This window comes from Trichosurus vulpecula, chromosome 2 (assembly GCF_011100635.1).
Source record: "Trichosurus vulpecula isolate mTriVul1 chromosome 2, mTriVul1.pri, whole genome shotgun sequence".
In the NCBI taxonomy this organism is placed as follows: Eukaryota; Metazoa; Chordata; class Mammalia; order Diprotodontia; family Phalangeridae; genus Trichosurus; species Trichosurus vulpecula.
In genome coordinates this window covers 291,131,828-291,149,487 of record NC_050574.1, presented here as the reverse complement: position 1 = coordinate 291,149,487, position 17,660 = coordinate 291,131,828, and the positions used below count along the sequence as shown (strand labels likewise).

The following is a 17,660-nucleotide window of genomic DNA, read 5'->3' as shown; positions in this document are numbered from 1 at the left end:
TAAAAATTTGATTGTTTAAGAATTAAACCAAAACATTCAATTGTCTGAACAGTTTGGTTCAATATTTAAGAAAAGTCTGTTCTTCATGAAAGGTGCCCCAAAAAGCCAAACTGCCGTAGTAAAAATTAGTTTGAACTGTGTCAAGTTAGTGTTAAAGTCATTCCCACAACAGATTTCTGAATTAAAACATGAGTTTGAAAGTTACTGTGTTAAGTACATCTTTGTGATTGATATCTCTGCCTTCTATAGAAAAGCTCAGGATAAATGTTAAAAGAGATATAGAGAAATAGGTACATTGATGCACTATTAGTGTAAATGGCTATAACTATGCTAGAAAACAATTTGGAATGACAAAAAAAGTTATTAAACAGTGCATACCCTTTTAAACTGTTCTACCAGTACTAGGCCTATACCCAAAAGAGATCAAAGAAGAGGGAAGAAGTCCTATATGTAACTACAGGGATGCCAACAGTCGAATGGTTGAATAAGTTGTGATTATATGATTGAGGATCAAAGAGATAACATATATAGTGCTTTTAAAACTTAATGCTAGTTAATGTAATGGCATACTGTTGTATTGTAAAAAATGAAATAGATTTCAAAAAGATGTGGACTTAAAAATTGATGTAGAGTGAAATCAGCAGAATTAGAACAGTTTATACTATGACGTCAGTATTATTAAAATGAACAGTTTTGAAGACTTTTATAAACTGATGAAGAATAAAAAAGCAGAAAGAGAAAATGTATACAATGACAGCACTGTAAAAACAAAGAACTTTGAAAGATGTAAGAACTATGAGCATTGACCATTTATAATTCCAGAGGATCAATGATAAAACCTGCTATCAATTATAGGCAATAGATTTAGGGTATCGAATGAAATGGGTTTTTGTATACAGTCATTGGTGGAATTTATTTTGCCTAATTATATTTGTTCTGAGAAATTTGTGTTCTTTTTCCCCAGTGGTGTAAGAGGTGGGAGGGAGAGAAAATAAATTTCTATTAATTAAAGAGAAATGGAGAGTTTGAGGAAATGCTGGATGTTGCATGCACTTTCAGAAGAGGTCACTATTAGTTTTACTTAATTTTTTTACTTTTTTACAAGCAATCTTTCAAGAAGTAATCTATAAATGTTCATAATGTAAAAAACAAAACATTAATATTTTAAGAAAAGTTCAGGAGCATCTCTTAAAAGGTTATTCTGTAAATGAATTTGGTTCTTAAATTGAAAAATGTAATTTTTTAGCAGTAACCACATTCTCTTTTACTTTTCTGTTTTTTTGTTTTTGTTTTTTCAGTTAATACAATACTCTGCTGAACTAGAATGAGTCTCAGTAGTTTTTCTTATTTGGTGTAGACTTGTTTGTTAGTGTTGGTAGCTCCCAGTGAAAAAACTACTCCTGGAGGCAGTGAAAGGTTGACTGTATTGATTCAGGGTTTGAGCTGTGTGCTAAGCAGGGAGACAATCCTGATCTCGAAGAGTTTGCTGTCTAATCAGGAAAGTAACTTATAACTGAGAGTCCAGTTTCAGGGCTTATGGAAAGGTCAGTCGATTTTTAGTGTCAGTGACAAGACCCAGGAGTCCTTTGGGTGCAGTGGTCGTGCAGAGTGTAAGTCCTGTTGGATATCAGAGAGTGATGGCAAGACATTTGGTCCTAACCAAAGTTGGGAAGGTGTAATGGAAAGTAACTTTTGTATTATGTTAAACTATACTGGTTAAAATGGACATTGAAATGATAGCTAATTTAACAAATGTTTTATTTTTCAGGTTTTGAGATCACCATTGAACACCCACATACAGATGTGGTGAAATGTACCCAGTTAGTGAGAGGTAAATAACCTCTGAAACCTCATAATGGATGGTATTAAGACTTAATAATTGACTTGTGTGATTTCATTCTCATATGTGAGAATTTTATGAGAACGGGAAAAATGTTTTTCCCATAAACTTTTGGAAGTTTTTTGAATATTCATAGAATTATAAAGTTAATAGGTTAATAAATAGAATTACAAGGTTAAACCTAGAAGAGAGAGGGACCTTAGAAGTCATCTAATTCAGTCCTTTCATTGTATGCTGTGCTACATTTCCTTTCTAATATTCTTTTACTATTCTACTACACTATTTCTTAAATCTACATGGTGATTTACTGCCTGGCCTATATTTAGTGGAGAAAGCATAATTTCACTAGAAAATTTCAGCAGGTCTTTTGACACTCACATACTTATGCCTATCTGCTCCCTTCCATGCCCATTGCAATGGAATCCATAGGTATAAGCCAACAATATAGATAATTAATTTAATTGTCATTTCATCAGCCTAGATATGCCTAATGCTGTTAGAAAATAATGGCCTTTCCATGCTTTCTAATTGTTTGATTCTTATTCGTGTCCTTCCATAAATCCTTCATAAATTATATAATACCCTGGAGATGTTTTAGTGGGACTTAAAACGTTTCATGGAAAATCAGAGCAGAACTTCGGCTTTTCATCTGTTAATTCTAATTTCTCACTTTATGATCACATCATCAACATCTGCAAAATTGTGTCCTATATAGATAGTTGCCTTACTCAGTGTTTTAATATTTTAGAAATGTTTAAGCCAGAAAACCAGTTGAAGCAGTTATGTTTTTTGTTATATTTCCTGATTAGAAATTCTACTGAAAGTTAGTGTAAATCCAGCTTTCATCTGGAAAATGAAAGGACTAGACAAAATGACCTCTTAGGTCCCTTCCAGCTCTAACATTGTGTGAATATTTTTGTCCACACAGAGCTAATAGAACAAAGGTCAGAACAAAAACCTGTGGGCAATCAGTAAAAATCACTTCAAACAGGAAGCAGCGATTCAGAAATAAGAATTTAGTTACAGCAGCATGCAAAAGTGGAAGGTCTCCATTGCTCAGGGTTGCAGTATTAAACTATTATACCATTATAGTACATGCAGCATCAGTAAGTTTGAATGAAATAATAAAAGTAACGCACTAGATAAATGTAGATATTATTACTGAAAGTAACCAAACATGTGACTATTATCTACTATTAGTAGCCAAATATCAGTGTAATAAATGTATATAAATTTGTAGCTAAATATAGATAGGTACAGATATGGAGAGAGAGAAAGAGAATGCGTTTATCTAGTGCTTTACTTTGATTTCATTTAATCTTACTAGTGCTGTGTGTACTATAATGGTATTGCAACCCTGAGCAGTGGAGACTCTCCACTTCTGCAGGTTGCTATACCTAACTTCTTATTTCCGTATTGCTGTTTGTTTCCCTTTTGAAGTGACTTTTACTGATTGCCAACAAGTTTTTGTCCTGACCTTTGTCCTGTTAGTTCTATGTGGACAAAAATATTTATGGAATGTTAGAGCTAGAAGGGACCTTAGGTCGTTCCATTGCTCATTTCACAAATAAAAAACAAATTCGTAGACAGTTTAGAGATATAAAATTACCCAGTCAAATGGTAATAATAAGTGGTGGAGCTTGGATTTTAGTCCACGCCCCTTAGTTCTCAGGCCAGTATTCTTTCTACTACGTCATGTTGTCTCCATTTATTTGAAAGATTTTTGTCGTCCTGCAGGGTTTTTTTCCTTCTCCCCCCATTCCCCTCCCAAGATTCCTGATATTATTGGTTGAAGAAAATAGGAAACCTCCTCTACTAATTCAGATCATTATCTGCACCTTATAATCCTAAAGAGTTACCTACCACACTATGATATTAAGTGACTTGCCTGGGGTCATATAGCCAATATGAGTCACAAGCTGTGAACCCACTCCTTCCTCATACCAAGGCCTTATGCAACTCTCAAACCTTTGGCTTCAAAATGGGTAGGAGACTTAAAGGTTATTTGAAAAGATATGACTTATTTTTTCTTTTAACTACCACCAACACACACACACACACACACACACACACACACACTCTCTTCCTTATTGAAATTGGACTAGATCTGTAATTCTATTGATGTAAGGACCTCCCAATGACAAAACTCATTTTAGCAGTTCAAATCACCTGTTCTGCAAAGTAGAGACTTAGAAAGTTACCCAGGGGGCAACAAAGGGGTAAGTGACTAGCCCAGGGTAACACAGCCAGTATGTGTAAGAAGCAGACTTAAACCCAGGTCATCCTGCTTCTGGGGTCATCTCTTTATTCACAGCTATACACTGCTGTTCACCAAGTTTTAATATCTCATATAAATTTCTATTTTGAAGTTTGATGGTGGTGTTTTTTTAAACCTACTTCTTAGAGTTTAGTTTTGGTTATGACTCATAGTGTTACTTAAATTCATAGATAGGTGTGGGGTTTTTAACCTGATTTTATACTTAAACTTTGTATTTTAAAGCCACGTCATATGGCTTATTTCATTAGGTATTTAATACTAATTCTTATCTCCAGTTTTAAAAATACTTCTGTGGCATGATGTAAGAATCTCCAACCTGAGGTGACCAAAACGGGATCACATTTGCTCTGCAGAGTAGTTTTGGCTGTCTGTCATAGAAAGTCAGTGTAAGTTTCATCAAGGGTAGGAAAAAAGTACATGATGTGATTTCATTTGAAGAGTTATTGAAATGAAGCATGACTTTAAATAGATTGAAAGTTTTGTTTTTTACACACATGGTGAGAAATGAAACTTTGAGTTGAATTGTAAGAGTATTTTGAACTTCTAGCTTTTTCACCTTTGTTAGGAAAATTTGTTTGATCCTTTATGCCTTCCCCAAAGTATTTTTTATCATTGGTTACAAATTTCCTACATTTCTAGATAGAAATTGTGCTTATGTAAAAATTTTAAAACTGTTCTTATTTTTTCATGTGCAAGTTTAAGATATGTCAAATGAAATACTTAAACCTGTTATATATTATTTATGAATGGATTCTTTTTAAAAGTTTGCTTCATCTTTAAATTTGTTGTTGCCATTCAAGTTGTAGATTTTTGGCAATCTCCCAATTTTTTTCTAAATTTTAGTAGTACTAATAATTATTTATTCCATAATACAGACTTCCATAAATAAAGATAACCTGTCTGTTGTTACTCTTTACACTAGTGATCATTGTGTTTTAATGATGAAGTTATGGCTGTAATCATTAAGTTTTGAGACTCTTCAGGATGAAAACTACACAAATTTGGAATCATGACTTTTGTCTTTCAAAATAATTCACTATTTTGTACATTAATTATGGCCTCAGAAGTTGAGGCACTGTGAATGCTTTTTTAAATATAGCCTTGGTGACTTTTATTCATTGCCTCCCTCACTCCCAAAAGAACTCATGACATACCTGATACGCTGAAATACCTCCGAAGCTCAGCAAAGCTTTAACTCTTTTTGATCACCCTCAGTGAGGATTAGGACAGATACTGACATCCTTAACAGAAGCAGTGGTGAGGGAATTGGACTTCAATAGAGGCATTAACTTAAAACATAAGTTTAAAAAAGGAGGAAGAAGGAAAACAGCCATGGCAATAGGAATTATTTGAATTTGATGTAATCAAATGCTTCTTTCAAGGTTATATTGCATAGTTACTAAAAAGTATTTTCCTGGAGTGACCAGGGTTAAAGCATCCTAATAACACTGAAATAGATTTCTCACCTGTTATTTAATTGGCTTCTAGGAATAATTCTATTTCTTGTCATAGAAAAGATTCAGAAATAGTCATTTTTTAAAATTATTTTTGGGGATGGTTTTAGCAGTCTGTTTAAGGGATGTTCGTTATGCTAAACACAGACCTTTTTCTTCAGTTTACTTAAAGATGAATAAACTAGTTATGGATTTTTATAGTTAAAAATGTATGTGTCAACTTAGGTACACTGACAGAAGATAAAGCTGTATTTTTGTAGTCAGCAAGGCTCCCATTGATGTTTTCTTTGGTTTTAAATTAAGAGAACTGTCTTATTAATTTACAAAGAAATTTTAGCTAATATAACTGGCTAGTTCAAATTTGGTAGACTTTGTCAGATCTTTGAGTGAATAGCATGGGACACGTGAATGTTGAAGATTTACAGTACTTTCGAGAATGTTGGAGCCATACTGGTACTAATTTTTATATATTAAAATTAGAGCACTTAATTTTGTGCACGAGCCTTTGAGCTAAATTATTTTCTTGTATTGAAAGCCTTTTGCTGTTAGCATGTTAGAACAAATAGTAATCTTTATTTTTTCTTTTCTTACAGCAAGCAAGGATTTGGCACAGACATCCTATTTCATGGCTACCAACAGGTTGTTATCCTGACCCTCTTTGTTGCACTGTTGTAGCACACTATAGCTTCCTTTACTGCAGGGCCCCCTCCATGTGTCTTTTACCCTTGTTGCAACAGGCGACTGGACCATCTAGAGTGGTGGTACCTTCCTGTTTGCAGTGCGGTGTATTGTACAAGGGTCTTTTGGCACAAAGGGGTTTAATGCACAATGAGAAGTGTAGTGGTGCTTTCTGATGACATATTCTCGATTGTGAGTGCATAAGTCTAAAATTGGTAGCCTGAATAGCAGCTAAAGATTACAAAGAGCTAAACTTAACCTAGAAATTCGAGCATCTTGGTAAGTACAAAGCTATTTCTAGTTTACAATTGTAGTTAAATGACAATTTTTTAATTTAAACATATTGATCCAATCCTAACTTTAAAATAATCATTAAAGCTTTAAAAAAAATAAAATCTTTTAACTTGGATTTTTTTCCAGATGATACCCTCTAGTAGTAAACTAGAAGTAGTGAATCATATAAGTGCATGGGTTTCCATAAGCACAATTTATGCCTTTAAGTAATTGTGGTTTTTTTTTTTTTCAATTTAAATAAAACAATGTGTAAAAAAATTTCAGCTTATGTAAAACCTTTTGTATTTGGTCAGTAAATATATCCATCACTTATTTCCATTTCCATCAGTTGAAAGTTGTACCTGGAAGAGTAGTTAGTTGTCAGAATATTTGAGCTCTAAATATTAAATTTTTATGGTATAGACATAGCATTAATGTTTTACATATTTTTAGAAGATTTGATTGGGAGGGGAACAAACCAGCTTTGTGTGGTCCTTAGTTTCTTATGACAGACAACATTGTTAAGCAGTAAGATTTTGTAAATTCACATGTGTCCTTAGATGCATGTCATTATTCCTGAAATTGAACCTTCATAGTTGAAAGTATTTTGGAATAATGTTAGATTTAAAGACTTTGGATGAGGTGGGGGTCGGGGCAAGGCTGTCACAGAAGTTACATGGTCAGCCTACTGGAAAAACATTTTTGTAGTTAGCTTTTTTAGCTGCTTTGAGCCTTAAGAAGCTGTACAGCCAGAGGTAAGTTTTGGTGGGGTTTTTGCTGGGAGAGAAAAGAGAAAGAGTCATTAATGAGATAAAAATGTTACTCTTGTGTGACTGGAGAATTTTGCTGTTCATAAGAACTATTGGAGATCCACATGAAATGGTTTGATCCCTACTTATGTATGATATATTTTAATGATACTTTGTTAGTTTAACAAATTATGCTTTAATTGTTTTTGTTTTTTAAAATGTTCTCAAATTACAAAGGAAGTAAATGTATGATTTTAAAAATTAAGTACAATATTTATAGTAACTTACACTAAATTAAAAATGAGTGAAAGGTAAATAGATATTCTATCTTTTGTCCCTATAAATAAGTAAAATATTTAATTTAAATATCAACATAGCCTCATTGACCTGATAGTGTGTATGTGTGTGTGTGTGTGTGTGTGTGTGTGTGTGTGTGTGTGTGTGTGTGTGTCTGGCTTTTTGTTTTCTTTTCTTTTAAAGAAAACCTATATATTTTGGGTGTCCTGTTCCTAATCTTACTGGTTAATTTTTTTTCCTTTGTTTTTGCATATTTGAATATCTGGTTCTTCATTTTCAAACTTGCCCTGCAATAGTCTACATCTTACTACCTTCTGCCTTCAATATAAACCAACAGTGATAGCATGTGTATGCATTCATTTGGCCTGCAAATGGTCTAATTGGGAGATTCCCGTATCTACTGATGGAAAACATTGGTGGGAGTATGTGGATCCATCAGTTACTTTAGAATTACTAGATGGTAAGTATAATCAAAGTATCATCCCCAAAATAGTTAAAGGAATTGTTCAATGAGATAGACTCAGGGTATTAGGTTTAGTTTTCCCTAAGGGAAAAATAATTGAAAACCACCATAATACAAAGTGTTCTCAGGTTGGCAGAACTACAAGGTGTCCTTACCTAATACAAATGTCTCAACTAATTTTGCAATTTCAAGATTATAGAATTGATAAAGTGAACTGGTAATTCTTTATAGAAGATTGACATCCCCCATAGGAAAGATTTAGCACTGAAAGGGACCCCTTGATTTTATAGATGAAGAAAAGAGACCTAGATAAGCTAATTGTCTTGCCCGAGGTCATACAGGTGCTAACTAGCAGAGCTAGGATTCCAACCCAAGGCTTCCAATTCTCAACAGCACTATTTTGCTACTCCATGCCATCACAGATCTTAGGGAATTTTCAGGCTATAATATGTTACTAACTGGTGATGCCCAGTAATAAAATATGATGCACTTAAAAATTCCTCTGGCATTAAAAGCCTTTCACAACCTACTTCCAACCTTCTTTTGCAGACTTTTTACACATTACTACCCATCATATATACTACATTTCACTCAAAATGGCCCATTTGCTGTCTTTCATAAGACATCCCATCTCCATACCTTTGCATAGACTCGCCCTCATGCCTGGAATCCTGGAATGTATTCCCTCTTTTCTCCCTGCCTTTGAGATTCTCTATCCTCTTTAAAAACTCAGCTTAAGTGCTGCCTCCTTTCTAAGACTTTGCTCAGTCACCCAACTGCTAGCATTCTTTATAGACCCCCCCACCCCCATAAAGAACACCTTTTATTTATTTTGAAGCCATTTCATGTGTCCTTCCATGTGTACGAGCTACATGCCCCAATAGAAGGTAAGCATCTTTGTATCCTCAGCACCTAGTAGACATAGTCTGTGCCACCTAGTTGGCACTTAACAAATTATTGTTGATTGATGGTATAGTCAGAGGTAAATAACAAGGACCAGAATTCTTAGCACAACATGAGGAAGTCAGAGATTATCAGGCACTTAGAGACATTTGAATAGTAGAGAAGTGTAAGGGGGCAAGGGTCACTGAAGCTTTCTCATACCAGAGACCTTGCCCAATGTCTTATAACCTCTTGTATTCCGAAATTTCATGTTAGTCCATGGGACATGATTTCAGTTTTTATAAAAGAAGTTAGTTGGAAACAAAATTTTACGTATAACTCTGCTAAAAACATGTTACATAAAAGTTGATGCCTATAACATTTCAATCAATTCCTTTTTAAAAAATTTCCAAAATGTTCTTGTGCAAAATATTCATTTTTGTTGCCCTAATTTTTCTTTTTCCTGATCACTCTTCTCTTAAAAAAGGAATATCATGTTCATTCATTCTTGGGGAAGACTGTTGAAGTAAAAGTTTTGAAACCTACCTTGCCTTAATTACAGCAACTGTAGAATTTGAGCAGAATTTAATTTCCTAAAAGTAGTTGCTGGGTATGAATTCAGCTACAAATTTAGAACATTGAAAAGGCTTTTTTTTTTTCCTTCTAAAATCTTTTCTTTCTACCTGTGAGTCTCAAGGGTAAAAGTAGGTCCATAACAAATGCCTGATTCTCAGCAATGTTTCAGGTTAACCAATAGATAAAAGAAAAGATGATTAAAATTACAAATCATAGGAAGTTCAGTGCCCTGCCCTCTCATTCAGCTCAAGCAAATGATTAAAAAAGAAAATTCCCTTGCTCAAAATGTGAAGACCACCTCTGGACTAAGTATAATATCACTTTAGTTTTGAAAAATTGAGTCAGTGAACCTTGCTACTGCCAAAAGAGGGGGAAAGAGATAAATAGTTTTTTATAGGTTCCTAAGATTTAGAGCTAGAAGATCATCCTTAGAGAGATCATCTAGTCCCCAACAAACTCATGCTCTGAGAGGTTGTGATTTTGCCAAGATTATATAGGTATTAAGTAATGTCATGAATGTTTTTTAATTATGTAAAGAATGTTACACCTTCTCTTTGACTTCAAAAGTTCCTGTAAGTTTAGTCATCTTATCTGCATAAGTGACTCATATATCAGACCCTGGTTTGCCTCCTGTGCTTCAGTCCTTTATCACCAGTTGATGTTTGGACAGTTCATTCTTGATATGGCATAATCATCTCTATATTATTCTGTCCTAAAGAGAATTCATCTTTCTCCTCTGGTCCTCTTTTAAGCTGCCTTATTTCTATCGAGTACTTCCACTGTCCTTCTAATCACACAGGCTTACAACCAGAAACATTTTCTGCTCTGCATTCTCCCTTACCTGGTATATCTAATCAGTTGCTGATCTTCTCTGTTCTCACAAGGCCACCACTCTAGTTCAGACCCCCATTAGCTATCTCACCTAAACTAGCCCGCAACTCATCTTCCTGCCTCCATACTCTCTCATCTGTCACCCGGATGCAAGAAGTAATATTCTAATCATAGTTCACATTTTATAGGCCCTAGCGGCTCCCTATTAATCACTAAGATCTAACCTCTGCTCTGCTTAAAAGTGTTCACAATCTGGCTCCTAGACTGAGATGGAAGCTGCTAACTTTCTATTTGTGGAGTTGTAATATCAATAAGTAAACTTCATAGCACTTTACGAGGACAACAGAGAATTAATCACATGTAAGAGTGACTTTAGAAAAATTATTCTTGAGCAGTTTTCTCAAATTAACATGCTGAACAGATCAAGTCCTTTTCATCGCTAAAGTTCTTTCTAAATCGTATCATATTTTAGTTGTGAGAGACTAGGTTATCTCCTTTTTGGGGGAGGTAATTGGCTTTTTTTCTTTACCCTTACCAGACATTTCCCAAAAAACCCTTATAAGTTTATTATTTGACGACTATCACTCTTTTACCCTTGTTTTTTCTGTATACAAACTAGAATTTGAATGAAATCCATGAGTGAAGAATTTTAAGACTAAGGTTTTTTGGGTTTGGATTTTTTTGTTTGTTTTGGGGTTTTGGGTACTTTTAAGAAGCTACCTTAAGAGGCAGCCCCAAAGTCAAGTCCCACCTCTGACACATGTATGGTCACAGGCAAGTCCCTTAACTTGTCAATACCTCACATTTTGACCATGAGTTGGAGCTGAGCAGGTATTGTTCCATATTGATAAAGGAAGTCTCTTCATAAGGAAGTACAGGGCAGGAATTTCAGAGAAGCAACAAATACAACCCAGAAAACTTGCATACTAATAGTACCTTTTACCAGGTTGGGTAACAAGCATCATGGAGTAGGAAAGTAGGCATTTTTATAAGTTTAAGAAATGCAAGATAGAGCATCATTTTACCTGAAAATTTGTGGGGCCTATAAATAACTGTGAAAGAAAGCAAAGAGCAAGTAGAAACCCTAAAAAATTATCTTTTGGGTTTCCCCCATGAGGTTGATACAATTAGTATAGTCAGTATCCTGTAGATATGACAGACTACTTTTTTCATGTAGATTCTCATTGAGCCTTCCCTTTAGGGAGCATATACATGAGCTTCATTGATGTTGCTCACTTAGGGAGAGGTTCATTTTTGCAAGTCCCTAATGTGAGGTATGCTGAGTCTAAACTTCATCTTTCATTTTTGAAATCATTAATGAAAAGTTGATTGTTCAGGACCTAGGAATGGCCCCCCCTAGTAAGGCAAAACAACACTACATACTGAATAGAATTCTGGAACCAGAAGTATAAGAGAGGGGTCACCTCTCACCATAGCTGTATGACTACAGGCGGGGCACCTTGTTATGTCTTACTTAAGATTCAGGTTTTTTCCATCTATAATTTCAGGGTAATAATGTCTGTAATAAGTCACATTTGTTATGAGGTGCAATTGCAATAATATCTGTCATGTACTTTTTTTAAAGTTAACAGATATTTGTAGAAATTAATTTGTCCTGTATTATGCCGTGCACTTTGAAAGTTTATAGAGTGCTTTCCTCATAGCTATATGTAATAAGTAATGTAAGTGTTTTCCCCGTTTTATAGATGAGGAATCTAAAGCTTAGTGAAGTGACTGGCCCAAGTGTTAGCTCCAGTACTAAAAGCACCATACTTCCTTTCTATTACCACAGTATGGCACGCAATCTTAACAAGATTGTGACCATTTCTCCAAAAGTGAGAAGTTTTTGGAAAATCTGGAGGAACTCTTGAGGTATTTGATATAAGAGAACCATACAGTGACAGAATATTTTAAGTTCTTTACAAGTGTTCAGAGTACTCATTTTCTTTTCAGAATTAACTCACGAGTTTCTACAAATTTTGGAGAAAACTCCTAACAGATTGAAGAGGATACGAAACTGGAGGGTAAGAAGAAACTTAAAGGTTCTCTCAGAAAGTCACTGTATCATTTTGGAATGGATTAAATATCCTTTATTTATTTTTTTGCCACTCTTCCTAAAATTATCTGTTTTTCACCTCTGTCGTTTATACATAATGTAAGGAACATATGGTTCCTTGTGAGGCAATTCTCAATTGGCATGTGACATTAGCATCTTGAACCCCAAATTATCTATTTTTTCCATATATTTTATGTGACTTTTTTTTACAGATAAAAAATTGATTATGGTCTCCTTTGCTTTCACTACTTTCTTTTGTGTTTTGTTTTGTTTTGTTTTGTTTTTAAATAGGCTAATCAGGCGGCTAAAAAACCTAAAGGGGATGGACAAGTGTCTGAGACAACTCTTCTTGGTTCATCTCTGGTGCAGAATTCCATTTTAGTAGATAGTGTTACTGGTGTGACTACAAATGCGAGCTTTCAGAAACCTTCTTCATCAGCATTTCCTGCACCAGTACCTCTGAATTCAGGAAATATTTCTGTTCAAGATAGTCACACGTCTGATAATTTGGCAATACTAACAACAGGAATGCCAAGTACCTCATACAGTTTGGCATCACACCAAGAATGGCCTCAGCATCAAGAATCAACAAGGACAGAACAAATATATTCACAGAAACAGGAGACTCCAATGACTGGTAGTCAGTACAACATCAACTTCCAGCAAGGACCTGCTGGGGCACTACATTCAGGATTACATCACAGGTCTGACAAACTGTCTGATCATTCCTCAATTAAACAAGAATATACTCACAAGTCAGGAAGCAGTAAGCATCACGGGCCAGTTTCTGCTGCTCCTGTAATAGTTCCTCAGAAAATGTCGTTAGATAAATATAGAGAGAAACGAAAGCTAGAAACACTTGAACTGGATGTAAGGGAACACTATGTAGCTGCCCAGGCAGAACAGCCACACAAAAAGCACATGCAGTTGCAGGCAGCCAGCAGCAGTTCTGTAACTTCTCCCATTAAGATGAAAATTCCTATCGCAAATGCTGAAAAACCAGAAAAATACATGGCGGATAAAAAAGAAAAGAGTGGATCACTTAAATTGCGTATTCCTATTCCCCCCACTGATAAAAGCTCTAGTAAAGAAGAACTGAAAATGAAAATAAAGGTTTCTTCCTCGGAAAGACACAGCTCTTCTGATGAGGGCAGTGGAAAGAGCAAGCATTCAAGCCCACATGTGAGCAAAGACCACAAAGAAAAGCACAAGGAACATTCCTCTAACCGCCATCACAGTAGCAGCCACAAGCATTCCCATTCACATAGTGGCAGCAGCAGTGGTGGCAGTAAACATAGTACTGATGGAATACCACCTACGGTTCTGAGGAGTCCTGTGGGCCTGAGTAGTGATGGTGGTAATTCCTCTAGTTCCAGTGCTGCAAGAAAGAAGTTGCACATCAATGATGCGTCTCACAACCACCACTCCAAAATGAGCAAAAGTTCCAAAAGTGCAGGTAGTTCATCTAGTTCTTCCTCCTCTGTTAAGCAGTATATATCCTCTCACAACTCTGTTTTTAACCATCCCTTACCCCCTCCTCCCCCTGTCACATACCAGGTGGGCTACGGACATCTCAGCACCCTCGTGAAACTGGACAAGAAGCCAGTGGAGACCAACGGTCCTGATGCCAATCACGAGTACAGTACAAACAGCCAGCATATGGACTACAAAGACACATTCGACATGCTGGATTCGCTGTTAAGTGCCCAAGGAATGAACATGTAATCAATTGTTTAGGTCAATTTTTCCTTTACTTTTTTAATTTAAGAATTGTTAGAAAGGAAAACTTCCTGATCTAGCAAAGGCAACGCCAGCTGTTGCTGCCATTGTTTCAATATATGTAAGTGCTGCTTTATCCTCCTTCACTCTGAAAAGAAGAGATTATAGTAAACAAGTCTTATCTCCACATATGATAGTGTTATAAATACTGTAATAGCATGGAAGGTGCAAAAAGTCTCAGTATTTTTACAGTTGCAGCTAAGAACAGTAGAACGAATGGCTGCTTCTAGGTGTATAGGATGCCTCAAGCATTATTTATCATTTGAATCCTGAAGCCACCGGGTTTTTTTTTGTTGTTGTTGTTGCTTAGCTTTTGAATGAGTGTAAATTGTTTTCTTTTGTGTATTTATGCTGTATGTATGATTTGCATGTTTCAATGATAAAGGGATAAAACAGTATACTGACAACTGTTTACAAGAAAGTGGAGAAAAATGTACATACATTTTTGTATGTTTCGATATTACCATAAATACTCAGGATTGGAGCTGCTTGTAAGTATAACAAAATAGACAGAATAACTTTATTTTATCTTGTGTCAGAGTCCATCAGTAATCTTTAACTATAGGCCTTATTGGGAGCCTCTGAACGGGACACTTCACTGCTGAGTGGGTATCCAATGCCATGGATGGTCATCCATGACCTAAATGTGAGGCGCTGAATTGATGCCTTCATGGATTGTTGTGACCAGAATGGCCATTGAAAAGGTCCCTAGTTTTCTGAAGGAAAAAAAGGAATAAAAATAAAGTTTACATAATCTTTTGATGTGAAGTGCATTTAAATGTTTATTGGCTTGATGCAGTAATATAGACACAGAGCTGTTAATAATGGTTACGTAGATTAATGTGATTTGAGAACTAAAGAATTCATAAAAAAACTTACATAGTAAAAAATTAGTAAGTTGTTTTTTTTTTTAAACTTTATCACCATATATGTTATTTTAGTAGCAAACAGGGATCACTGTTCCATAGCATTCAGAATCTCTACATTTTGAATTCCCCAAGAAGTGTGTTTGTGTGTGATGCCATGTTTCTTTTACAGGTGAATGCAGCCGTCACAATAAAAATGAAAGTAAAACTATTGCTATCACAATTTTCCTTTATATTCCAACAATAAAATAACTATCATTGACTGTGCATTGTACTTGTGATTATAGTTTATACAATCAGAAAGCTCTGTGAAAAAAAATCAGTCTCCAGTTAAACCACTAGTACACATTTTTATATTTGTTTGCACGTCTCATCATATTCCTCTTGATGTAAAGTTTGCACAGTCCTCTGACTCTAGAACAAATGACAGGCTTTAACTTTTTTTTTTAAGTTGTAATTAAAAGCCAGTACTCTTAATTCTGTTTTATCAGCTAATATTGAGAACTTGTCCTGTGGTAAATTTGTAAGCAATCTTTAAGTTGTTGAGTGTTTAAGTTGGGTTAAATTCAACTTTTGCAACCATCAAACAGTTCCTGAAATCTGTTTTAATTTTTCCCTAAATGTACATGAATTTTTTAATGTTCTGAAACTACTGGTACATGCACAATTGTAATTTTATTCAAGTATCTGTTGTAGCTTATTGTAAATATTTGAACATTTAATCTCATCCTTTACTTTTTAGTTTATTAAGTAATCCAGTACTACCAATAACTACATCAGCAGCTATACAATTTGGTTTAAACTTAAAAAAGAGAGATTATGATTGATAATTCTTTTGTCAGCTTATCCGAATTTAGGACATGTAGAAGCCTACCCCTAGGGACACCTAGAGCCCTATCTAGCCAGTGTGTCCTAATACATTAGCATCAAGTTGGCTTTGAAGTTTCTTTCAGTGAGTTTAATAATTTGTGCCATTAAATGTCACCCGTCACTGTTTATGGCATAATGTTGTATTCAGAAACATAGTATTTTTAATGCAGTCTTATTCTTGCGATGGTATATAAACCAGGGACTAGTGTAGAATTGAGCTGTGTGCGAGATGAGGGCGGGGGAGGTTTTTGTTCATAAAGTGATAACTGTAAGTAGATGTGAACTTCTAAGGAGCTATCATGTGAAATAATATAGGGTTGCTGTGCTACTGTATAATGGGGAACCATAATACCAGGAATTTTAATAAGATTTTGTAAAGAATGTCCAGAAAAAGTGGTGAATTTATTTTCAGACTGAAATAGAAAACAATGTGAATATTTAAGGTCTGCAACTATACTTAATAAACTTCACTAAGAATTTGGGAGTTTGTTTTGAGATGTTGTGGGAATAAAGGTAATTTTGTTGAATCTTTATAATTGGTGCTAATGATGGAAGGTTCTAAAATAGCTAGTGTATCTTGTTATGGTTTAGTACTCGTTGGTACTTCCACAGAATTGAACTTGAAGTGCTATGTATTCACTTTTCACTCTGTAAATGTAACTCTATACGATGACTTTATTTATTAAAAGGCAGCCAGTTGTAATTTTTACAACACTGTGTGAGCTATTCAGACTCCTTAACTTCACTATTCTTTCCCTGAACACTTTATATAATGAGGTAATGACTTCCGTCAACCACAAGGGGATTAAATGTGGAAATCCTTTAAACTTCATTTCCATCAAATGAAAATCCTTGGAATTAAATGACTTGTATTTTCTTTTTGCAGATATCTTCCCTTTCCATAAATAAAATCTATCAGTTAGTTTGCCTGTTCAATAGGCTCTACCAAAGAATAAGACTTCCTCGGTTTCTAGTAAATGGAAGTCATTATTAAGTCTTCCTCTAAGCAATGGTAAATGAACCAATATGTTACCATAATTTATTTAGGTATAGCATTCCACATGCACAAGGTGATGTATAAAGTTAAGGTGATTGGTAAGATTTTTTTTAATTGTTGAAATATTATTAAAATGTATTCTCTCTAAACATCTTTTAAAAGAGTGATTTATTCTTAAGTTGTACTTACGAAGGTGGAACAGGCTCCATTAGCGTCATACAGATGGAAGCTCAAGGAAAGCTCTTAAAATCCTATCTTGGGAAGCAAATTTAGTTTAATAAACACGTTTGATATTTGACCTTGAGGTAGTGGTTTAACACTTATCCCAGATATTTTAATAATTAATTCAATACTTGAGTTATGGTTTCATCTATATAGGTACCCTCTTCCTTGATGTAGGACATGATCACCTTCTTTGTAAGTGGTGTCTTAAGTTGCAGCCAACTTTCCAATTTAATTTTATTTGACACACACACATTCCTGCTAGGATGGTGGTCATTTTTAAACTTGCCAGCCTTAAAAGAAATTCTGGAAGTTGACTTGTAGATAGATGTTCAGAAGTTATGAAAATTTTCAGACCACGTATAATGGACTTTACAGTATTGAGTTGACCACTATTTGAGGTGTAATCACAAAGGCTAACTATAGTCCCCTTACACCAGCCCACTTTATAGCCCTCTATAGAATTAAATTTTAAGAAAGCAAATTGTGAGGCCTCCGATTCAGATAGCTAAGACAGGAAACTAGGTAAGTGATTTGGTTAAAATATTT

General features: G+C 34.9%; 1 protein-coding gene across 5 annotated transcripts in view; it reads left to right on the top strand.

Annotated features, from left to right (window-relative positions):
- CCNT2 (cyclin T2) overlaps positions 1-17,038 on the top strand; it is a 47,005-nt gene extending 29,967 nt beyond the window's left edge. For 3 of the 5 annotated variants that reach the window (XM_036743261.1, XM_036743259.1, XM_036743262.1), the window contains 5 exons: positions 1,769-1,831; positions 6,166-6,211; positions 7,866-8,029; positions 12,275-12,345; positions 12,669-17,038. In XM_036743261.1, the coding sequence (XP_036599156.1) occupies positions 1,769-1,831; positions 6,166-6,211; positions 7,866-8,029; positions 12,275-12,345; positions 12,669-14,102 (1,778 nt within the window). In that variant the 3' untranslated portion in view covers positions 14,103-17,038. Of the gene's footprint in view, positions 1-1,768; positions 1,832-6,165; positions 6,530-7,865; positions 8,030-12,274; positions 12,346-12,668 lie in introns of those variants that run through there. The other 2 variants (XM_036743260.1, XR_005009539.1) reach the window with 2 other exon arrangements.
- Positions 17,039-17,660: the final 622 nt, after the last annotated feature.